Raw genomic sequence first — 22,025 nt, forward strand, 5'->3', positions numbered from 1 at the left:
CCTGTTGGCAGCAGGGACGCAACAGCAGGCAGCAGGGTCACAACAGCACCGTGTTGTGCTGCAGACTGGGGAAGAGTGACTGAAAACTGCCCAGCAGGAAAGAACCTGGGGGTGCTGGTTGACAGTGACTGAACGTGAGCCAGGTGTGCCCAGGTGGCCAAGAGGGCAAATAATACCCTGATTTGTATTAGGAACAGTGTGGCCAGGAGGGCCGGGAAAGGGATCATCCCCCTGTGTGCAGCGCTGGTGAGGCCATACCTCAAATCCTGTATTCAGTTTCGGGATGCTCAATACAAGAAGGACATTGAGGTGCTGGAGGGTGCCCAGAGAAGGGCAATAGAGACGGTGAAGGGTCTGGAGAACAAGTCCTGGGAGGAGCAGCTGAGGGAGCTGGGGGTGTTTAGCCTGGAGAAAAGAAGGCTCAGGAGTAACGTTATTACTCTCTACAACTCTCTGGGAGGAAGTTGTGACAAGGTGGAGGTCAATCTCTTCTTCCAGATAACAAGTAGAATAGATCAAGAAGAAATTACTTCAAATTGCACCAGGGGAAGTTCAAGTTGGATATCAGGAAAAGTATATTCACTGAAAGAGTGGCTAATAGGCTCTAATTGGAATAGGCTCCCTGGGGAAGTGGTGGAGTCACCATCTTTGGAAGTGTTCAGAAAACAAGTAGATGTGGCACTTTGCAATATAGTTTAGTGGGCATGGTAGTATTTAGTCAAAATTTGGACTAGATAATCTTGAAGGTCTTTTCCAACCTTAATAGCAAAACTTAAGAAAGTCTACATGGGGACAGTGCAGCTTGGATCCTTGGTCCATGTAAGATAGCAAACTGCCTATCAGAGGCAAGGGAGCCAATGTGTCTTTTCAAAGTCCATCTGGGAAGATTCTCAAAGTACAGGAAACAGCTAGGAAAGCCTTGTGCTTCCTTATCTTATCTTCCTTATCTCCTGTTTTCTCCTGGGTACAATGGAGCAGTCCATGGCTTGAGACAGATGGTGAAGGAACTGATGAGAGGAGAGGAATAGTTCCGAAGCCCTCCCAGCTACAGGTAGGCTCAACTCCTTTGAGCAGCTCTTTTGAGGTGAAATCCAAGCCAGTGGGTGACCCTGCACCTGGGACTCATGATGACATTCAGGATGCCTACTGCAAGGTCAGGTAACAGTGTAGGAGCAGGAATCTCAATGCTTGGACAGACAGAGACAGGAAAGAATTAGTTCTAGTTGACACAGCCGTGACAGAAGCATTAACAAGTTCAGTATCTTTGAGCTTTTTGGTATAAATTCTCTTAGAAGAGTTTTTACAAGATATGAAGAACTCTTAGCACATGGCTGGTATTTTCCCACTGCTGAAAAGTCCAGAAATATGGCAAGAAAATGGACAGATGGTACAAATGGTGAATGCAGGCATCTTCCTTTGCCTTACCACTTTTCTTCTGTGGCTTTTTCTTTATCCAGATCAGGGCATGTAGAGGAAGAATAAAAATGAAGTCTGTGCTATCCCCATTCTTTGCAAGTGGATTGAGGTTTTCTTTTCAGTAAAGGTGCTGATTTGTGGGTTAGTTTTCTGGGCTCATTCACCACATCTTTGCTGCTAATTAGGCAATTGTTTCCCTTGAGCAGTGGAAGGAATGGGCAGCACTGCTGTGATGTTTTCCACTTATACAGGATGTGGGATGAACTATTCTGCAATCAGCTTATCATAGTCAAATAACTGTAGTTTGCCAGCAGGGCAGAAAGGCTTTCGATTTCATGAAAAATATTGTAGCAAGAATGGGAAACTGTGTGAGTTCTTTTTACTGCCACCATCAGAGCTGGAGGAAAGAGAGGGAGGGGATTTCCCCAGTATATTTAACCCAATAATGGGGATTTTGTTTTTTACACTGCACTGCTTAGACAGCTGATGCAACTCTGGCTCTGAGCCGACCTTAGAGACTCTAAGGTCTAGACTCTAAAGTCTAAAGCTGGACTGAATAGTTTAGAATGTAATCTCTGATTAAAACCTAAAGTGGGGACATCATAGAAAAAAAACACCCTTGGTCAATCAGGAGGAGATGTCTTCATCCATTTCATCATCAACCCCAGCACTGACTGGCAGTGCTATTGTCCCCTGTACAAAATCTCATCTCCACATCTTCAGGCATTTCTCCATCCCATTAGGGGGTTTTAGGCCTGTATGAGGCAAACAGATCACATCCCTGCTCAGCCTCAAAGCTGAGTGCTGTTTTACACCAAAATGCAAAGCATGGAAGTGCTGGCACAGTCTCCTACTGGGAGCTGGGAAGGGAAAAATGAGCTGGCAAGGTTTGGAATGCCACTTGAGAAATGTGAGGAGTTTCTGTGCAAGTATTAACAGAAAACCAGATTTGGTTATGAAGGTAAGTACTTGTTGGTCTGTGTTCTCCAGCCTCATTTGTGAGCAGTCCCAATGGGATTGATGCTGAAGTTACATTCATGTCCTGAGGAGAGAAACTGTCCATCCAGCCTTCCCTGCAGAGGTGGCCTTTCCCATCTGTGGGTCTCCTTGTGGGTCTCCTCCATGCAGATCCTAGACAGAGCAATGGCTGTACTGGCCTTGGAGGTCCCTCAGAGAAAGGTAGGCACCAGTGTTTGGGACCTGGCTAGAGAAGGCTGTTTTGCATGGATCCTCATCCTGTCTTTGTCTTAGCGGTGGAGGCTGGGAGAAGGAAGAGGCAGCACTAGGTGCTGGTGTGCAGGGGTCAGTTGGAGGGCCTCCCTTCCCACTCCCCTCCATCACACTGACAGCACCGCTGTCCTGCAGGTCCAGCTGGTCAGGAAAGTCCGTGTCCAGCTGGCACACGGCCTCAGCAGGTTGTGAAACTGCTTTGTCCATCACCTTCTCATCCTGTCCCAGAACAGATGTTGTTGAGGTGCTTTCACTCGACTGGAGAGCCTCCGGAACAGCCATGGCCTGCTGGGCTTCACCTGCTGTCTCTTCCACCAAGGAGCTCTTTTGGAAGCCTGGGGTTGCCTCGATGCAGTGAAAGAAGTTGCTGGGCAACACATTCATGTCCTCTGCCAGTGTGCAGAGGTCTGGGGAGGGGAGAGCCTGGTAACACTCACCAGCCTTGCTGCCACTGCCCTCCTGGGTGAAAGGCTCATAGGTGAAGTAGACCTGACAGGGCTCGATCTCAAAGGAGTTGGAAAGGTGGAAGAAGAAGTAGCCTTGGTTGGTGAAGCAGCTGGATCCAGAGTGCACACTGGTTTCTGTGGGAGGATCAGGAGTCAGGGCTCCCTTGGAAAGTAGAAACTGGGATTCCTGGTCATTCTTCTGCATCACCTCGAGCATGGAGATCTCTGGGGTTGCACTGTTCACAGAGTAGGAAGATGTGGAGAATGGGGAGGAGAGCCATTTCTGGTGGGGAAGAAACATGAGAGAGAGACTGTGACTACCAAAGTACAGCACTAAGAGAAGAACCAAAGATTTCTTCTACTGACTGGCCACAGTAATCTAGTGACCTTCTCTGTCCAAGCAAGGGTTACCAGAGGTGGTCAGGAGGGAAACTCCCATTCATGATGTCTCATCTGCAGGGTTTTCAGAGAGAGAATGTCATTCTGTCATTTTAAAATTAAGAGTGGATCTTGTCAGCCTATGTTTTGAGATTTCTGAAGCAGCGAATTTAAGATGGAGGATTAAAGTGAAACAAAGGGAATAAAAAAGGTAGGAAAAACCCTTACAAGACCACAAGATGAAGCAAAGCATGAAAAACAGTATTGAGGTGCATCTCATGGAGTCTATTACTTGGTGCTGAACAAGCTTCTAATAATCCACATGGCCATATGCAGATTTCTTGTCTAAAGTGCTCTTCCAGGCCCCTTGTGCCTAATTTTCACATTCATCATAACCAACATCCTGCAGTGCATCATTATCCTTAAAAATAAACTGGTTTTGATGACACCCAAATCCATTGCCTTTATGGCTTGTAAAGCAAATTTTTCAAGGTCTTTCTGCACTGATCAAGTGTCTTGAGTGCCTGCTGCACAACCCCGTCCCCCTACCCTGAACTCTTTCCCTGTAGTTTAAGCTTTCTAAAGCCTTTTTACATCTTGGCTTTCCCAAAGCTTAGCTGTTTCTGAACCCTCTGCAGTTTGTTTCCATCCTTCTTATAGCAAGATGCCCCTTGGGATCGCCTCCCACGTCCTGCATCTGATGCTCCCTTTAATGCTGCACAGAATGGTAATTGTCTCCTTGCAGCTGCCCATACTCACGGAGAGCTTAGGGAAAAGGGAATAGTGGAGTGGGAAAAGAAGGGAAACAGACAAAACTGCAAAGAATAGCTAAGTGCTATCCAGTGTGATGGCAATTCACATCAGGAGCAGAGGAGAAGCTCACAGCAGGAAATCTGGGGAAGAGCTGGGCAGCCTAGGGCAGGTAGGGAGGCACTGAACTGGGAGGGAAGGGGATCTTGAGAGGCCAAGCTCCCTCCTGCAGGCCCCTTGTTGTCTCTCAGGCTGCCGATCATGAGAGCTGAGTGCTGTGTTTTGTGTGGCTTGCCATTTCTCCATTCCGTAATTAGAGATGCCTCAGCTGAGAGTCAGGTTTTAGAAGGTCAGAAAATAGAATTTAAGCAGAGAACCCAGCAGCTGTGCTACAAGCACATATATCATGTGTGCACATGTAGGTCTATCTGTCCTGGACATGTGCAGCTGGAGGCTCCTTTCCCTCATTTCTCTCCCCTATGGTTCCATCTGCAGTCCCATACCTGAATGTCACCTCCGTGAACAGAAACAAGTGGGGGAAAAAACTTCTCAGGGTCTGGGATGTGAATCTTCAGGATCTTCTTAAACCTTGAGGAAGGAGAATGAGAAGGACAAATGAAGCAGGGCCTGATCCTGATCGCTGTCACTGTGGTGGGGGTGAAAGAGTGCACTGCAATTCACAGCTAAAGCCCAGGCATGGCAGAGAGGTAAAATAAGGTTGAGCCTGAGGGCTGTCCTTTGCCCTTGAGTGGTCTGAGTGGCACTAGCTGAGCCACAAGATGTACAGAGATGAGACAGATAAACCTGGCACTGGAAAACACATTTTCCTCAGCCTTTTCCCTGGGGGAGGACAACCCCTGGTTTTAGTGGTTTCTTCCCTGCCTTGCCTGGTCACCTTAACCTCTCCACCCGCCCCCTTCAGCCCCTGTCCTGGTGACAAGCTGAGCAAGCCTCCCTTGTTTCCAAGCTCCTGCTGCTGTGAGCTGCCCCTTCCTTGTTTTGCTGCCACCACAATGACTCAGGACCATGTGGCCTGAGCAGGGCCATCACTGGGAAAGCTCTGCCACAGCTCTCTGCCCTCCTGGCAGGATGCTGAATGGCATAGCTGGGACACACGGGCCGTGCAAGCCATCTGAGTGAGTATGCCTTGCATTGTCCAGAGGCCTCTCCTTCCCTGGAACCAGTGTGTTGTCATCCTGAGGCAGCATGAAGTGATCTAATCTGCTCCTCAGTTTCTCAGAGTGTTTGTATCATCTTGTCATCCCTTTGATGAAGCTTTGCTGTAGGATGTTCTAAGGAAAAACCCTCCTGACCTCTGGAGGCAATCGGTGTACTCTCTGAAGCATCAGAACTTGCTAGCTCTTGCATATAAACTACCTTACATCATTGCAGATGATATTTTTATTCATGCATGTCTAATCCTCCCTTGCATCTTACCTCAGCATTATTTTGCACTCAATTCCCCTAGGTTAATTATACTTTGTGGAGAAAAGAAACCTTTTTAACTCTCTCTGTGCTGTCCATCTAGCAGTTCCTCAACTTTTTGTTATGACTCAGGGTAAAATAGTGACCAATGACTTTCTCAGTGTCCATCTTCCTTCAGCATGCTTCTCTGTCTTTCCTTACAGAGAAACCATCCAGCCTCTACAAATTCATCCCTGAGAATGTTTGTCCCTGCTCCCTGCCAGGAACATCAGCACCCTGCTTCTTTATCTCTGACCTGAGATGAGAAAACCTGTTACTGCTTCTAACCATGCCAAGCTGAGAGGTCACTGCTCATATTGTTGTGTTGAGTAACCTTGTGAGACACTTTCAGTCTTTAATAAAAGCAGTGTCTGGTAAAAACACTGGCAAAGAGGTCCTGAAGCATCATATAGGTTTTTTCAGTGTGTGAGGACTGCGCAGACCAGAAAGAACAAGAATTGTACTCCTCACTCAAGAGTTTTGCCTGCAGGCCCAATGTCACCTCACCTTGCCTGAGCTCTTGCTGGAATGTTTAAATGAGAAGGTAGTGGTAACCAGGCTTCTTTGGTCCTCGCTTCAGGGAGAGTTCTCAACCCAATGACCTGCTTTTGGAGAGGCAATTTTGATGCATCCCTGCCAGGAAACACCACTCTAACCCCTGGGCAACAGATGTGCTGAGACAGCTGCTTTAAATATAGCCAGGCCATAGCACCAGGGCATGGCACTAGGTCACAGGAGCATGCACAATACGACAGTGCTGGTGAAACCACATCATCTTGGGTAGTGTTATTTCTCCACAGGCAAATATCAGTCTCAGAAGGTTGGGCTATAAACCATAAACTGCTTGACTTAAAGCCATCTCTATCCTGAGTAACACCAGGTGAAAAATAATCTGAGTTTTGAGAATACACACAAGATATAGCAGAGGAACAGAGATGCAAACTTAATTCTCAATTACCATTTCAGGGTCCGTAAGTTAATGAGGAAGGCAGTCCCAATGATCACGAAGACAAAAGTGCTCACTATCAGAACTGGCAGGACTGGCTGGGATGTTCCTGCAAGATGAGAATGAAGAAATGGCTGTTAAAATCTAACCAGGACTCTGGGATTCTGTAGGTAGAAGCTGCAGCCCTTTCATGGCTGTTCAAAGTGATCAAAGTGGGCCTTTGTTATAATTTCATATAACATTATAATATTATCTTGAATTATCTGTATTATAATTATCGAGAATTATAATATACAGGTCAGAGTATATGGGAGTTCTGCTCACATCTGTGCAGGATGCCTTTGAGCTGATATGGGTTTCAGAGTCTAAGCATTTCTTAACAGATAATTAGTGCTGAACAGCTTGAGCTCCCTGGTCATAACAGCACCACAGCTAGGGGTTGCCACAGATGAGGTAGCACAGGCTGCTGGTTGAAGTGTCCACAATCCTGTCTGTTTCATTGCCAAGGAAAGCAGGGACTCCTAAAACCAGCTAAAGTGGGGTTGGAGGCTTGAAACAGCACTAATTGTCAGTGGGGGAGAGGAACTTGTGTTTCACAGGTCTGTGAGAAGGCAAGAGAAGGTTAGGGATCAAGGAATTGGCTTCTTTCTTTGGAGAGGTGTAGGGAAGCATTAGGAGGCTAGGAAGGTTACAGCTTTACAGCATATTTAGTACTTGGATTGTAGGGTTAGGACAAAGAGACTGGGCTCCCACATTGCTGGGGCCGCTAGCACTCCTCAGGCTTGTTTGGCATCATCTCAAATATTCCTTAATCTCTCTCTTTCACACATATCTCCCCAGTGCACCTTCTCTTGGTCTTGCTATTCTGGTGCCTGTTTCCTCTGCCTGCCCCTCATCTCCTCCCATCCCTCGTGTCCCTTGGTCTGGTCATGCAGAGAATCTCTCGAGCAGTTAGGAGAGAACAGAGAAAAATAAAAGACGGAGGAGACATTTTTAGCACATTCTTTCTTTCCCTGTCCTTGAGATGCTACTCATATCACTTTGTTTCCTCTGCCTCTGGTACCCTGGTTATCTTTGGGTCTTGGTTGCTATGACAACTGGTTGCGGCTGTATCCTATTCACTGACATCACACACTGTCAAAATTTGATCACCACAGCAACACAGTGCCCTTTCTAAACATAGCTCCTCTGTTTATACCAACACCAGGAACAACAGGGAGGGGTTGACCAGAGGCAGGATGGGGGCAACATGAGAAAGAATAACCTCTACTTGCCCATTTTTTGGAAAAAGAATGACAGGGGCCACAGCCACCGACGCACTGAAGGGCACTATCTTCCAAGGCTGGAAGTTCCTACAGTGACTGATGCAAATCTCAGCAGACCTTTTTCAAAAGGTTTTTATCATGCATTGAAGTCAGTAATTCTCTACCAGTTTCCATGAGACTTTGCTTCCCAGGCTTGGGTGCTCTTCAGCTCAGCTGGGCTGAGAGCTGTTTCACTGCATTTCACTGATCAATACCTCCCCACTCAACTGGGCCATTTTAGGAAGCTGGGAGAATAACCCCAGGTAACATTAGGATCTGGGAAAATGCCAATCCTGGCCACTGCTTCTGCTGGTTAGACATCTGGCCTTACTGCTCTGGGGAAGCAGTCCCTGATTTATACCTCGTGGATTTTGCCTGGTTTCTGGAAGTTAGAGAGGCTTTGCTGGGGCCAGGGGGTCTTTACCCTTAAGCTGTGATGCTGAGGTATCTCACCTAACTGATCAGGAGGGAGAGTGTTCAACCTTTCTATTACTCTTAGGTGAACACAGTTCTCCCTACACATCTTCCTTCAGCTTCTCACTCTTTTGGCCATTCTACCTTGTTTGTCCTGAGTCCCTGTTTCCCCCTCCACGTCAGACTACCTGACTTACCCTTACGGTCAGCGTGTGTCCTCCACAGGACTGGCTTGCTCCAGTCACTCCACACGCCTTTGTAGTTGCTTCTGGCACTTGGCCTTGCACGGACAGCTGCCTCATATTTCGAGTTGGGTGAGAGTCTCTCAAAATTTGTCCACATCTGGTCCTGTTCAATGGGCAAGTTTACAGCCTCCTGGGAGTAGGGCAAATTTATAACATCATTAACACCCTGGTTTACAGCCTCACAAACCCATCTTCTCCAAGGCCCTCAGAGAAGACCTGTCTCAAGTCGTTACACTTTGTGCATGGCTTGTTCACCCTGAAGGAAAATTCTTCTTTGGCTTTGCTTTTCTCATCCCTTTCAGGTCTGTCCTGGAACTGTCTTAATTTTTTTGTGACAGCACTAAGTAAAATAGGATCCCCATCTGCCTCCTTGTCATCACCAAACACTGGAAGCAGGTGACACAGATAAAGGAGTGGGGCTGTCATCCTCTCTCCAGCTTCACCAAAACTGGTCACATCCTGAGAGGAGGCCCAGGATCACATCTTGGGAGACTTAAACAAGACCAGGATTCATCCAGGATTGGTAGCATGTCCTGGTTTCCCCCTCTGTACTCACCTCCCAGGACTGACTCACGTGTCGGTACCGCACTTGGTACTCCCGCATCCCATCCAAATAGTGAGAGGAAATAGTCAGGCTCCATGTTAGGTTGGAGGTGTTTTCAGTTATGTTAACCAGCTGAAGGTTTTCTGGAGGCCTCAGCTTTACTGGAAAGAGAGAAGAAGCTGGGCTGATATCCCCATACTCTGTCCATAACAGGACTGCACATCAAGCCCCTCAGCAGCAGGACATCTCCTTGAGACAGGTAAACTCCTACAGCCAGCAAAACAATGTCCCAAGCATATGTTTTTCTTCTGGATTAGTGAGCTGAATCCTTTCAGCAAAGACTGAAACATGCCAAAGCTGTCTTAAAGAAGTGTGGAAGCAGATAACTGGAGGGGGGCAGAGGAAGAGCAGCAAGACTTTCCATCCTTCTTGCAGCACACATTTTTCTTGGGGACAGCTGAGCTACCATTACCTGTTTGAAGCCAGATATGGGAGAGGACAGGACGTGGCTGGCATGACACTGCATGACAGAGGAGCAAGTGGCAGGAGTCAACATTGTGCTCATTGTAGCAGGGGACAAGCAAAAGACAAAGGCCTAAAATCAGCTGTGGGTGTTGCATAGGAGTGGATGAGGAAGGAAAAATAGCTATCCTCACATGGGGAAACTCCAGGCACCAGAAGGCAGATGAGTACTCACTATTTGCAAATGGATTGAAGTTTTTTATTTGTGCAGGTATTTTGGTTTTATTCTCTGCAGTGTGGCAATGGACAGACAAATTAAGACGGTCTGAAATGGTGAAGCACTGATTCTGCAAGAAAAGTTAACCATTAGTATCAATGAAAGCTCATGAATAAGCATTCAAATTTCTAAGCATTGCCTATACTTAAGATGATTAGGCATACTTGACAATAAATATGGAAGGTATTTGTGGAAGAAGGGCATAAATCTCAGTGGCGAGTGAGGAACCAAAAATTTATATTTCAAGTGGTTGGATTTTCCTTTTGTTATTGGCAAGAAGGGCACAAAACATTGTGATATATTTGTTTCTTGGGATTCCAGTCTGTGCTGACTAAGCAAGAAAGGAAGTTGCTCTTTATGAGTGACATTTATAGAGAAATTTTATTTTTACCAGAACATTTTATGTTCCCTGGTAAGACTGAAACTGCATTAGTATTACACATGACACTTGAAACGCAGTGATACTGAAGGGCCACATACATCACACAGTACTGAATAAGCAACAGAGAAATTAGCTTGATTAGAAAGGAAAGATTTTGGAGCTATATACCAACCCTGCAATTTGTCTTTGCACATGATATGCAAATGTATGAAAGTCTGTCATTTGAACTGGTTGTGACTTTACCAATAAAAATATTAGCTCAAATTTGGGTGGGTGTTTTCTGAAAACATGGGGATGGCAGTGACTCTGCATGTGACTGAAGGAAGTACCTAATGTATCTAAAATAAGACTGATTTAAATAAAGAATAATAGTTAGAAGATTTGCATCACCATTAGCTCCAGTGATGTGTTGCTGTTGCATCTTGTATTAGACACATCTAACCACACTTCACAGTAGCTAATGATCCGAAAAATGATATTGATATTTTCCAGGAAAATGAGATCAAGAAGTGGCCTCAGAGCTGGTGGTGATGCCCAACCCTCCTCAGAGGAAGGGATTAGGGCCAAACGGGTGATTGAGACATGGGACACTTCATGTGATCTGTCTGTCCTGCAGCTCTTCTGCATGTGGCTGGACAGCATGGTCCAGCTCACAATGAAGCCAATCCCTCCTGCAGGGGAACCCACAGGAGGCATGTATATCAACAGCACACAACGCCAAACCAAATCCCAGGTCTGGAGTCAGGGATTAGGTTTGGGCTTTTTGTACTACCCCTGGGTGTTACACTGCTTATACACCCAAAATGCATACATAAATCCTTTCCACTTTGTCATTAGCCAGGACATCCCAGATGAATTACTCACATTAGCATTTTGGTTGAAGGTTTTGATGCATCTCCTCAGTCCTGTCATATGCTCTGTCTTGAATAATTTGCAGTACTTCTTGCATTTTTCAGGTGAGGGATTTAACTCCAGGAAGCTGGGAAGTTACAGTTTTGTAGTTAGTCAAATATTATGTAACATTAAAGGGCTTTTAAAGCATTTTACATCCTACTGTATTTGCTGAACAAGTTACAGCATTGATTTAATCCTACTTTCTCTTCCCATTGTATCACTCGGACAAATTTTATGTGCTGGCACATAAGTCAACAGACCCCAGTTATTTCAGGGCAAAGATAACAGCAGATTTCCAGTTTCAATGATTTCACAAAACCGTCTTCCTATGTTCTCCGCTTCCTGTTGATGTCAGAGGGCATACAGAGCCCAAACTTACCTACAGCAACTTGGCCCTGGGAGACAAGTGCCTGTTTCAGCTCCTCTAGGATTTACAGGTCTTCTTCCAAACACTGGCAGTCCTGTAGGATCTCAGACACTCAAGGGACATGTACCCTCTGAGCCAGGTCACATCTCAGTCAGCCAGGACAGTACATCACAAGTGGCAGCACTACCCCGTGCACAGCCTCTCTCCTGCTCTGACAAGTGTGGCTGGAGAGCCCCAGCTGAGCTATGGCATGGCGTGTGGAAGCATGGAGAACATCTGTGGGGTCGCAGCTGGGGCAGTGTCTGACTGAGGTGCCCGCTCCAGCTCTAAGGTCAGATCAGGCCTGGGACTCGCTGACAGTGGGGAGGGTTTTCTTACTAGAGCCCCAGTCAAAGGATGGCACAGTTCCACATCCAGCCCCAATTCCAGCCACAGTCTCTGATTCACACCCATGGAGCAACATGAATGTTTTAGCTTTCTAGGTCCATGCACCCGCCCCAAGATATATTTGTCAATCCAACCCAATTGGAGGTGTCTCTATGACCGTGACAAGTAACCCAGCCAAGAACAGAATCACACTGATCCTCTCCTTATGACAGGCACCCAGATCAGTCCTGGGGTGGGCAGGTAAGCCTCTTGGCTGCAGATGTCCTCTTAGGAGATGACAGAGACTCAGCCAGCCCCCATTTCAGTACAGGCCAAACACCTCCCCTCTGCTGGGAGGCACATGGGAGAGCAAAACATCATGAACTGGAAGAGATGAAAGAGCCAGGGGAGAGAAGGGGGACAGTACTTTACTGTTTGTTGTTACTCAGCGTGCAACATCTCAGCTCATCCTGTCAATTGCCAAATGGCTTCTGTATAACTTAAATTTCACCCTTCTCCAGCCTCATCTCTATACATCCTCATTTTCCACTGAAAATGCCTTTCAGTCTGCCAAGGAAGAGGGAATTTTTGAAAAGTGAAGGTCAGATGGAGCCACAGAGCTGGAAGACAGGTTGTGCTTGACAGTTTGGGACTGTCAGACAGCAAACACTGAACAGTGGCTACCAGCATCTCAGCCCACATGGAGATGGAGACAGAGTTCAAGACAGAACACCTCAGCTCTGTGACTCCACTACACCTAGCCTGGGAAGGGGAAGCCTACATTTCTGTGGCATTGTTTTTCCTCAGTCTCTCCAGCCACCCACCTGTCACAAAAGCCTTTCTTTGATAAAATCTCCAGCTGGCATGGTGCTTCAGTCAGGTCCCTGCCTGGGTCCCAGTCGCAGAAGAGAGCCGCCCGTGAGTCATACCAACAAGTGAGGCTGGAGGCACCTGCCAGCAGAGAAGAGATGGACAGCAATGTGGCTTAATTAGCAACGATGCTTGGCATTAATCATCACCCCGGACAATGCTGCCCCATCCCAAACTACTGAGTGACTCCTCTGCTGGACAACCCCAAGTAAGAAAGGCAGCTCTGCTCATTTCTCTGAATCCTTGGAGGCTGAGGTGCTCATCAGAGACCTTTAATTCTGCAAACTCTTCTGGCTGTATGTTACAACACAAACACTGCACAGCAGCACACCGTAGCTCACACACTGCCCTGGCTGACTCCCCTCCCTGCTCACCCAGCTGGCACAGGTGAAAAGAGTAGCTTCTTACCTTGTGCCGAGTCTGATGCCCACGAGGGAGGCATGAGGCTGAACAGGCAGAGGTGAGACAGGAGCAGCAATGAGGGCTTCATCAGTACTGGTGACACACTGATAGAGAGAAGACACCCCCACAACACAGCTCAGCAATGGGACTTAGGAAGATGTCGAGAAGTCATTTCACAGGAAGCATCCACCGTCCTAGGATGCAGCGCCAGTCTTCTTGGTTCAGGAACTCATATCCCTTTCACTCCGGAGCCTGCACTTTTCCCTCAGCACCTCACTTGCCTTGGGTGCTTTGCCCAGCAGTGATGCTGTTCACAGGGCAGCACAGAGGCTGTTTGCAGGAATCATGTCTTCTGAAAACGCCTGAGTGAGCACACAGCGGTCCGCGCGCCTTGTCTCAGGCTGCCTGCTGACTCAGGTAGAGAGTGCTGCCTCGGCTGCGCACAGCTTGTGCTTTGAAGAGCTTTTTTTGGTAAACCCTAGGGCTGAAATAACTAGGTGCTTGCTGAGTAAGAGGGTCCCTGGATGCAACTGACAGGAGTTGGTTGCACAGTTCATGGCTTAGGAGGCAGGTTTTGAATAGCATGTTTGGGACAGGTGAGGGAATCAGGAGAAGAAAGTGTTTACCAGATTCTAGAAAGTCAAGGCTTTTCCATATCAAAATATATTACATATTAGTGCATGAACTATGCAAGATCCCCTCCAAGTAGACCCTTGCCCTGCCTTAGAAGGAGTCATGATTTTAGGCGTATCAGAAAATTTGGGCTTTGTAATTAGGAAACTCAGCAGCAGCTCTCGTCCAGCCCAGGCACCCAGGGAGCCTCCTTGTCTTACGAAGCTTGTACAAAGTTGTGTTCCATATTAGACAGGTTGGCCTTACAGTCTTCTCATCCAAGCCTCTCTCCCTCCCCATCCACCCGGACACCCGGACCTTGAGATCTGCCTTTGCCCACGGGAGAAGGAATCACCCTCTCCTCTCACCAACCCTGGGGCTCAGGCAGACCTGAGGAAAACAGGAAAACACTGGACCTTGCTGGGACTGCCAGAGGAGTGGGAAGAGAGGGTTTATAAAGGGCTGGCATGCCAATTCCCATTGTGATAAAAGATTAGGTTCAGAGGAAGAAAAACATGATGACAACACAATAGCAGACAGGGGGGAGAGAGAGAGAAAGCAGGCAGCTTGGTTGTGGAGAGACAGAGAGATAAATATGTTCTCAGCCCTTCCCAACGGCGAGATGAAGTTTGTCAGATTGAAACTCCTTCTAAGATGCTTTCAGATCAGCCACCCCCATGTGGGAGAGAGCTGGCATTTTCCCCTTTACCTTCCAGCTCCGGGCACCGAGCGGTCCAGATGGAGTCCCTGGGGTCGTGAGGTTGGATGGCAGCAGGTGCTGAATGTCAAACAGTGAGGGGAAGGGTGAGGGGAAAAGGGAGAGTGATGAAGGCAGATATCCTGGCTCAGTGCATGTCCACAAGAGAAGAAGTGCCTACAGCCCAGCAGTTCTGCTCCAAAGCTGTTTCTGTAATCTATGCATGGTCTCTCTCTGTCTTCTTCATCTCACCTGTGCACAGGAAGCTGCTGCTTGCTTGCCTTGTCAGACTGAGACAAGGCCCTGAAGTATCAAAAAGGCTAGTAAGGACAAGAATTAAAAAAAAAAACCAAAACCAAACCACATTTTACTTCCTGCTGATAAAGCAGTAAGTGCAGAAACCGGGCTAGAGGGGTCAGGTGTTAGCACTGCTCAGACATTCTGGGATCAGTTTCAAACCATTGCTGGGAGGCAAAAGAGAGAGCAAAAATGACCTCTTGGGATAATGGCAAGACCCATAGCTTCCTCTTTTAGATACCCAAATGGATCACTCATTTTGCTCTCAGGGTCTGCACAAGTACAGATCACTTTGAAACTTGGGGACAGGAGTGTGTCTACAGCAGAAATACCATGGACCATTTTGTGAAAAATAGCTGGAATTGCTGACCTGAGCAATGTGGGAACTGACAGTGGTCAAAAAAGAGATTTTCAGGCTTCAGGCACTAGCTTGAGCCTGTGGGAAGGTCAAGTACACGACTCTCTCACTCTGGCCTGGGAAATCATAGGGAGGAATACAGTCCTTAGAGAAGGAAAACAACCTTTGCAGGTGTTGTCTCCTTGTTCTTTACTTGCAAGAAATGGTCAAGTGGTGTTGTTCCTAATTGTCCAGTGATGGTGATGTGTTAGTTTGATGACCAATGGAAGCTTTACCTTTTTGGGCCTTCTGGGAACTGTCTATAAAAGAAGATCTGCAAGAATTAAAAGTGCTCTCTTTTGCAACTAAAGGAGGAGAGTCTGTGTCGCCGCTTTCGCTGTTCCTAATACAGTGCGACAGAGCAACACCTGAATGAACATCATCATTGCCCTGGTTTTAGAGGATCCCTGCTGGGTCACAGTGGGAGTGAAAACAGGTCAATGCTGAGTGTGAACCAGTTTGAGGCACACCCTCACACTTGAAGATGGTGTGACACCACAAGAACACCCATCCCACTGCCTCCCTACCCAGCCAAACAACCCATTCACTCCACAAAAGGAAGAACCAGCCCCTCTGACCTGAGCCTTGCAGCTAGTCCAGCCAGGCAATACCGCCCTGCAGTAGCTGCAGTCTCTGTTTGGCATGGCTTGTCCATTCAACAGGCCAGACAAAGATACAAAAAATATTTCCACTTCTTCCAAAGCTTCCTGCACCCTCACCTTTGCAGACTGATATCCCCTTTCTTTGCCTCCACATCCCAAGCCAAAGCAGATGTACAAATGCAAATCCATAGCCTGATGGTTGCCTGGTTCACAGATAGACCTGCAAACATGTCCTCACACCCCTATCTCTTTTCCATACAGAAATAGAACTCTCTGAAGCACAGCACATCACGTTTCTTGCCTGGTGTGGGCTGCACAATGATGGCCACTGGTGTGAGGCCAGATGATGAGAGTCTCCTCTTACATGTACAGTGGTCACCACACTCAGTGCTCCTCATCCCTCTCTCCTTGAGCAGCTCAAGGCCCAAGCTCAGGTTTGGCAAGAAGGTTTTGCTGACCAAAAGTTGCAAGAGGCTAATCACAAGCAGTTTCTGTTTGAGGACTCTATGAACCTGGAGGATGGGACCTAGTTTAACAACAAAGGGATCTTGGATTCGGGTAGTGGAAAAAAGGTGTAGGAGGAGGATGGGTTCTTAGTCACAGGAAGCCCAGCCCAGAGACTGGATCTCAGAAGACACTAGACCTCAAAAAGAAGTAGTGTTGGAGCGAAACAGTAGTTTGAAGGCAGAGCTGTTTTGCAGAGGGCTGCAATCCTCATGGCCATTTCTGGGAAAGCATTGCTGTTGATGCAGAACCAAGCACTCGCTTAACCAGCAGTAGTGGAGTGCAGCACCACTTTCTTCACCACACACAACAAGGACCAGGAGTCTCCAAAGCTGTCATTTGAATGCATCTGAAAACTCTTGTCATGGCCAGGCCTGGGGAGGACAGGCAGGAAATCAAAACCAGCCAGCCTCTGTCGAAAAGGAGCAGGGGAGAGGACGAGCTGTGAGCTCTCCTGCTCTGCTAACTGCTGGCTGTGTATGTTGCACTTTGGAGGCTCCCATCAGGATGGAAATGTAATGGCATGGATCATCAGGCCACAGACCACCTTTCCCAGGAATTCTGAAAATTAATGCAGCTTACTCTGGCACAGAAATCCTCAGCTGAAGCAGTGAAATTCTCTGTAAATTCTTGTAATCACCAGCACTGCAGCTGCAATAGAACATTCATGTTAACCAGAATTTTTGCTGTTTGTCCTTCAAGCTAGAGAAACCTACACCTTCCTTAAGACCAGAGGTCACTTTGGGAAAGCAAGTACACAAAGAACAGGTTTTTTTACTGTTCAGCTTATCAAGGAAAAAAAACCTCCACTGATTCAGTTTGGGTTTTTTTTAATGCATCAAAATCTTATCAGGTTGACTGTGCACTATGGTACCTGAAATAGTGGAAGAGGAAAACTTAACATGCAGTCAGTCCCTATAGGAGATGGGTGGCTGATGCAGCTGGAAACAAGGATTTGTGTGATCAGCTGCCCCTCTGGAGTCTGTTCTTTTCTAGATCTGTTTCTCTATGATAGATTCTTGTGCAGATTTTGTGCCAGCTAGTAAGGACTGATGTCACATTGAAGACTTTTCCATGGAAGGTCCCAATGGAAAACCAGCAATCCTCTATCAAGATACTCTTGCTCAATATGGGATATGCCTCTTTGTCAAGAGCAACTGGAATTGACTGACTTTTCCAAAACTGTGAGGGGAGGAGGAATGATCCGATGGATCAGCTACAGACAACCAAACCTCAATTCCTCAGCATATTTTCCTTGGAAACCCAGTTTAAAATGCATTGAAGCAACAACTGTGGCATAAATAAGTGAGGGTTTCCTTCAGAAACATGATAATGGTATTATGTCCAGACCCCACCTGGCACATGTAAATTTTGCTTGCTGTCAGCACCGTTTTTGAACTTGATTGCCCAAGATGTTGTGCTACTGAGAATGTGGCACTTTTTATCTCCTTCACACTGATATTGTTAGGAATGGTGCCATTTGTAATGTGAGAAGCCAAAAAAAACCACATTGTCAGCAACACATGCAAGGTGTTCTTGTCTTTACCTTCCTGTCCCCATAATGGTTGCTGAGATGGGTAAACTGCAGTCAGTGCTGTTCAGTGTTTAAGTGGCATGTACAAGTGTGATGTGGAGGTTTGGTTAAAGGTGTTGCTTGGTCCAGATTGGTTTCAGGGGCAGCATAAGTTTTTAAAATACTCAAGTCTGAGGTATGTACTTATGCACAAGACTTTTCCCCCTCACACTGCTTTCATCAGAGAAGGGGAGTGGTGCTGAAACTGCTCATTTTCAGTTGCATGTCCACTGAGAGTCTGCAAAATGGCAAAGGTGACCAGGGGAACAGACACAGAGAAGAAGTGTTGAAGGGCGAAAGTATTGTGTGGTATCAAACTACCCCATGAATCATCAGCTCATCACATTCGTTAGGCTGGGGGCATCCCTTCCCTTTGCTGGCTCTCAGTGGGACCAGAGCGCCAGGCTAACTGAGGTGCCTTGCAAACTGCCCAGCTCACCAGGGTGAGCTCAGTGGAGGGCTCAGCAGATCCATCTCGGTGTCCTGTCCCCACGGCCCTCTGGAGTGGAGCTGTGGAAAGGGCACAGAACCAGCGGGAGGTGCAGGGATGAGGGCAGAGATGCCCCGATGGCCACTAAAGTTCGCTTCCTGACAGGATACACTGTGAAGGTCTCTAGAAGCTCTGCAGGTTATTTCTGGTACTTTCCAAATAATGTTGTTTTAACTATAACCTTTGCATTGAATTTCCTGCCATTCGTATGCGTGCGCTTCTCAAAACATGTGCAGTTATTTTCCCCTTAAACTGTGGTTCTACTCCGAAAAATGTCTGTAAAAATGGCCTTGTGGGAAACCACTGCTCTGTGTATAAGCGAGGTCTTTATTGAATTTGTTCACATTACAAGCCTATAAAAGGCTTTACTTTGTATCAAAACAGCAAACTTGGGCTAATGTGAGAGAGATTTTTTCCCTGCTGCTCCATCATTCCTAGAGATATTGCTGCTACAGGCTAAACATTGCCCTCAAGTTAATCTCTGTGTTTAAATGGAGAAGCATAAAAGCAAAGGAGTTTAAGACCTGGAATTCGGTACCACAATGGAGTAACAATGCTGGGCAGCAAGTACTATGCCTACCTATAGAGCAGATGATATTCCTGCATTTCTTTCCTTCCAAATTCTGCCCTACAGAGTGTCCTGACAGACATGCCTGATAAAGGCAGTGGACATCAAATATACACATGAATACACAAAGTTCAGAAGTAGGGATTCCCTAGCCCTGTAGGCTATAGAAGAACATGGACACAAGTGGCAAGAGGCTGAGGCATTCACAGGCACTTTCCCTTGAGGTAAGTCAGAGGCCAGAGGTGGGAGGTGATGGAGGAGGTGTTCACTTTCACTCCTTGACAGTGATGGTCACAGCCTCAGAGAAGTGGGGGGAAAAAGGGTGGGAGGGAGAACATGCTACTGTCAAGCAGTTTCACTCTTAGCCTGCCTGGCTGTGAACACACTGCAATGATCTCATGAGGAGAGGCATGGGACAGTCATGAGATGGCCCTGCTTGGGACCTGAGCCCTGGCTCCCCATTATGTTTGGGTTGAACTAGACAGTGTCAGGACATTGGCTGGAGGGGCTGGAGCCCAGCAGCAGAGTCAAGCTCTGAGAGAGCTCCAAGGAGTGGATGCCTGTCTCCCTGATGAGTGCTCGTGGTGCCACAACGGCTGTTCAGACCCAGAGTCCTTCCCTAGAGACCCTCAAGGAAGACCTGAGCCATCACCCTGGGCCTGGCCCAGCAACATGAAGGAAGGCCACTGCCTACACCCTTGTCTGAGCCTGTGAACATGGTGTCTGAGGCCCAGCAGGCATTTGAGGCGCAGCAGTGTGGCAAGTGATCTCTGTCAGCTTCATCATGGTGCCTGTGTATGCAGAGGGCCTTATTCTGGCACACTGCGATGGAAAACTCAGCAGTGGGAACTGGAAGGAAGGTAAGTACCCATGGGACTGTCAGTGTGTGTGCACAGCTCTCACATCCTCTCTGAGTCTCAATTTCCACAGCAGAGAAAGGGACATAAAGGACCTCCCCCTCTTCTTCAAAAACACATTCATAGAGCAGGCTCTGGGTCTTGCATCACACCCAGGTGTCCACTGCTCAGGTCTGTAGGGCCATTATTGACTTACAGTATTTAAACATGGCTCTGCAAGTCCCTGGGGGTTCTCCTGGCATTGAATACTGAAGATGCATGCCTACAGAACTTGCTCACAGAACTGTATTGAAGATGGAATGCCTGTGCAAGTGATATGTTCTACAGGAAGGCAGCACTGGACTCAGAGAACAGCCTTACACCAACTCTGTGCCCAAGCAAGGCAATGAGCTGAATGCTGGCTGATTTGCTATTCAGCATCAGTGGCTGCTCTTGTCCTTGAGGGAAATCATTACCTTATTACCTGGGCAGTCTTGGAGAGATAAAGCCCTGCTCTGTTTTTCAGCCTGTCAATGTGTTACATCTCTCTCTATTTAAAGTTAGAGGGTACAAATACTTGGCAAGCCTAATATGAAGAAATGACAGCTTCTAGACCTAATAAATTGAGAAGAATTTAGGGATTTATTGTACATTCAAAATTGCTTGAAGACAAGACACAATACTGTAAGGAGATTCTTGAGAATAAACCCTCAGGTATTTTGATTATCAAGGCTTGCTTCCAGTTTAATCACATTTCCCTTTCTTCTCTAGAGGAAAAAAAATCATTACAGCCACCACCCCCATTCTGCTCAGAGCTCTCCTTGCTGCTGTTTTCTTCATCTCTTTGCCTGAGCAGCTTCTAGAAAGGGAGTTAATTGGATTGTTGATTTTGTTTTAAAATATGGTTGGTGATGTCATGTTTATCCAAGGGCCAACCCCCTACTCCCCCTTAAGCCCTTCCAGGGGTTACTGATTTGTGACTGCAGCAATTATTAACTTTCATGTCATTAAAATGCCTGAACAGAAATTACTTGTTTGGAGGCAGCTTCCTGTCTCCTTACAGCTCACTGCTCAGGATCTGCATTCCTGTTTCTCCCCTGGGCACAGCCAGAAGAGCTATTTTCTCTCTGCTCTGTGGTTTCCTGGGTTCAGCTCTCCCCCATCTTCCCTCTAACATTGCTGCTCCCCACCTTGGGAGGCAGAAGGTCAGATGAGAAAGGCCACAGTGGTGTAGGGAATGGAAGGGAAGGGTGGTGTTCAGGTGGACCACCTGACACAAGGACTTGACTTCACTCCCTCAAGGGATGTACCACTACCTTGTGAAACAGCTCAGAACAAAGAGCTCCCCAGCCCTCCTGAGAGCACACTTCTGCAGGGTTTCAGCTCTGAGATTGCTCCCCTGAGGGTTTTCCTCCTATGGAGCCTTCCTCTGAGGTGAACTGCCTGTAGCAGAGCGGCTCTGGGGCTTGATGAGGCTGCACACAATCAAAAAGACTATTCTGTGGCTATGGGAATGCAAGGCTGCATGTTAGTGGAGACTACTGACAAGAGTCTTGTGAACATTGCGAGATCACCACTTGGAGGAAAAACAAGCACTGTGGACACTGCTATTTCCTCACTGTGGTCTCTGGGGAACCTGTAGATGCTCCTTGAGAGATGCAACAGAGAACCCTGTCCATGTGATACCTATCAAGTTTGTTGCCATAACGCAAAGCCCAAGCTGCAGCTCACCTCATCCGCTCCACAGGCTGTGCCCCTGCTTGGGAAATGGGATGTATAAGTCTCAGGGAAAATGGGACTTAGTTCATTGAGAGAAAGACACACAGGGTCACACTTTCTTCCTCTTCTCTCCCTGACTGACACACACGGGCAGGGAGGAAATGTCATTTTGCATATCACCATTCCCTGTTGCTCTGGTAGCTCCCACATGGGAGGCAGGAAAGGGCACAGAGCATTGAAGCAGTTCATAATTTCACCCCCCCTCTCCCTGCAGTTGCAAAGAGCAATTGCATGGGGCTGGGAGGGCTATTTTAGGCGGGTGCTGTGCCCCAGGGCTGGAGCAGGCTGCAGGGAAGGTCCGTGGGGGCACTGCCCTGTGCTTGCACCTGAGCACACATTCGTGCACACAAACACACACACACGGAGCACAGTTCAGGCCCAGTGGGGAGCACGGGGGGCATCAAGCACTTGGCTCCACTTGAATGCTTACCCTGGAAACAGGCCAAGGACAGCACGTGTCCACGGGCACCAGGGCCCCTTCTCTGAGCCACTGTCTACTTAGGTGAGGCTTTA

General features: G+C 47.4%; 1 protein-coding gene across 2 annotated transcripts; it reads right to left on the minus strand.

Annotated features, from left to right (window-relative positions):
- Positions 1–1,049: 1,049 nt before the first annotated feature.
- On the minus strand, positions 1,050–14,740 carry LOC131592073 (interleukin-2 receptor subunit beta-like). 2 transcript variants are annotated; one of them, XM_058863344.1, is made up of 10 exons: positions 14,479–14,740; positions 13,164–13,261; positions 12,710–12,836; positions 11,123–11,237; positions 9,835–9,946; positions 9,150–9,298; positions 8,546–8,723; positions 6,643–6,739; positions 4,724–4,808; positions 1,050–3,375 (listed from the first exon to the last, which is right to left on the minus strand). In XM_058863344.1, exons 2-10 carry the CDS (start codon positions 13,243–13,245, stop codon positions 2,548–2,550), a joined length of 1,773 nt encoding a protein of 590 aa, XP_058719327.1. In that variant the 5' UTR covers positions 13,246–13,261; positions 14,479–14,740; the 3' UTR covers positions 1,050–2,547. The 2 variants fall into 2 exon arrangements, with proteins under 2 accessions (XP_058719327.1, XP_058719328.1); XM_058863345.1 differs by lacking the exon at positions 14,479–14,740 and having other exon boundaries at positions 13,164–13,269.
- Positions 14,741–22,025: the final 7,285 nt, after the last annotated feature.

This window comes from Poecile atricapillus, chromosome W, assembly GCF_030490865.1.
Source record: "Poecile atricapillus isolate bPoeAtr1 chromosome W, bPoeAtr1.hap1, whole genome shotgun sequence".
Lineage (NCBI taxonomy): Eukaryota > Metazoa > Chordata > Aves > Passeriformes > Paridae > Poecile > Poecile atricapillus.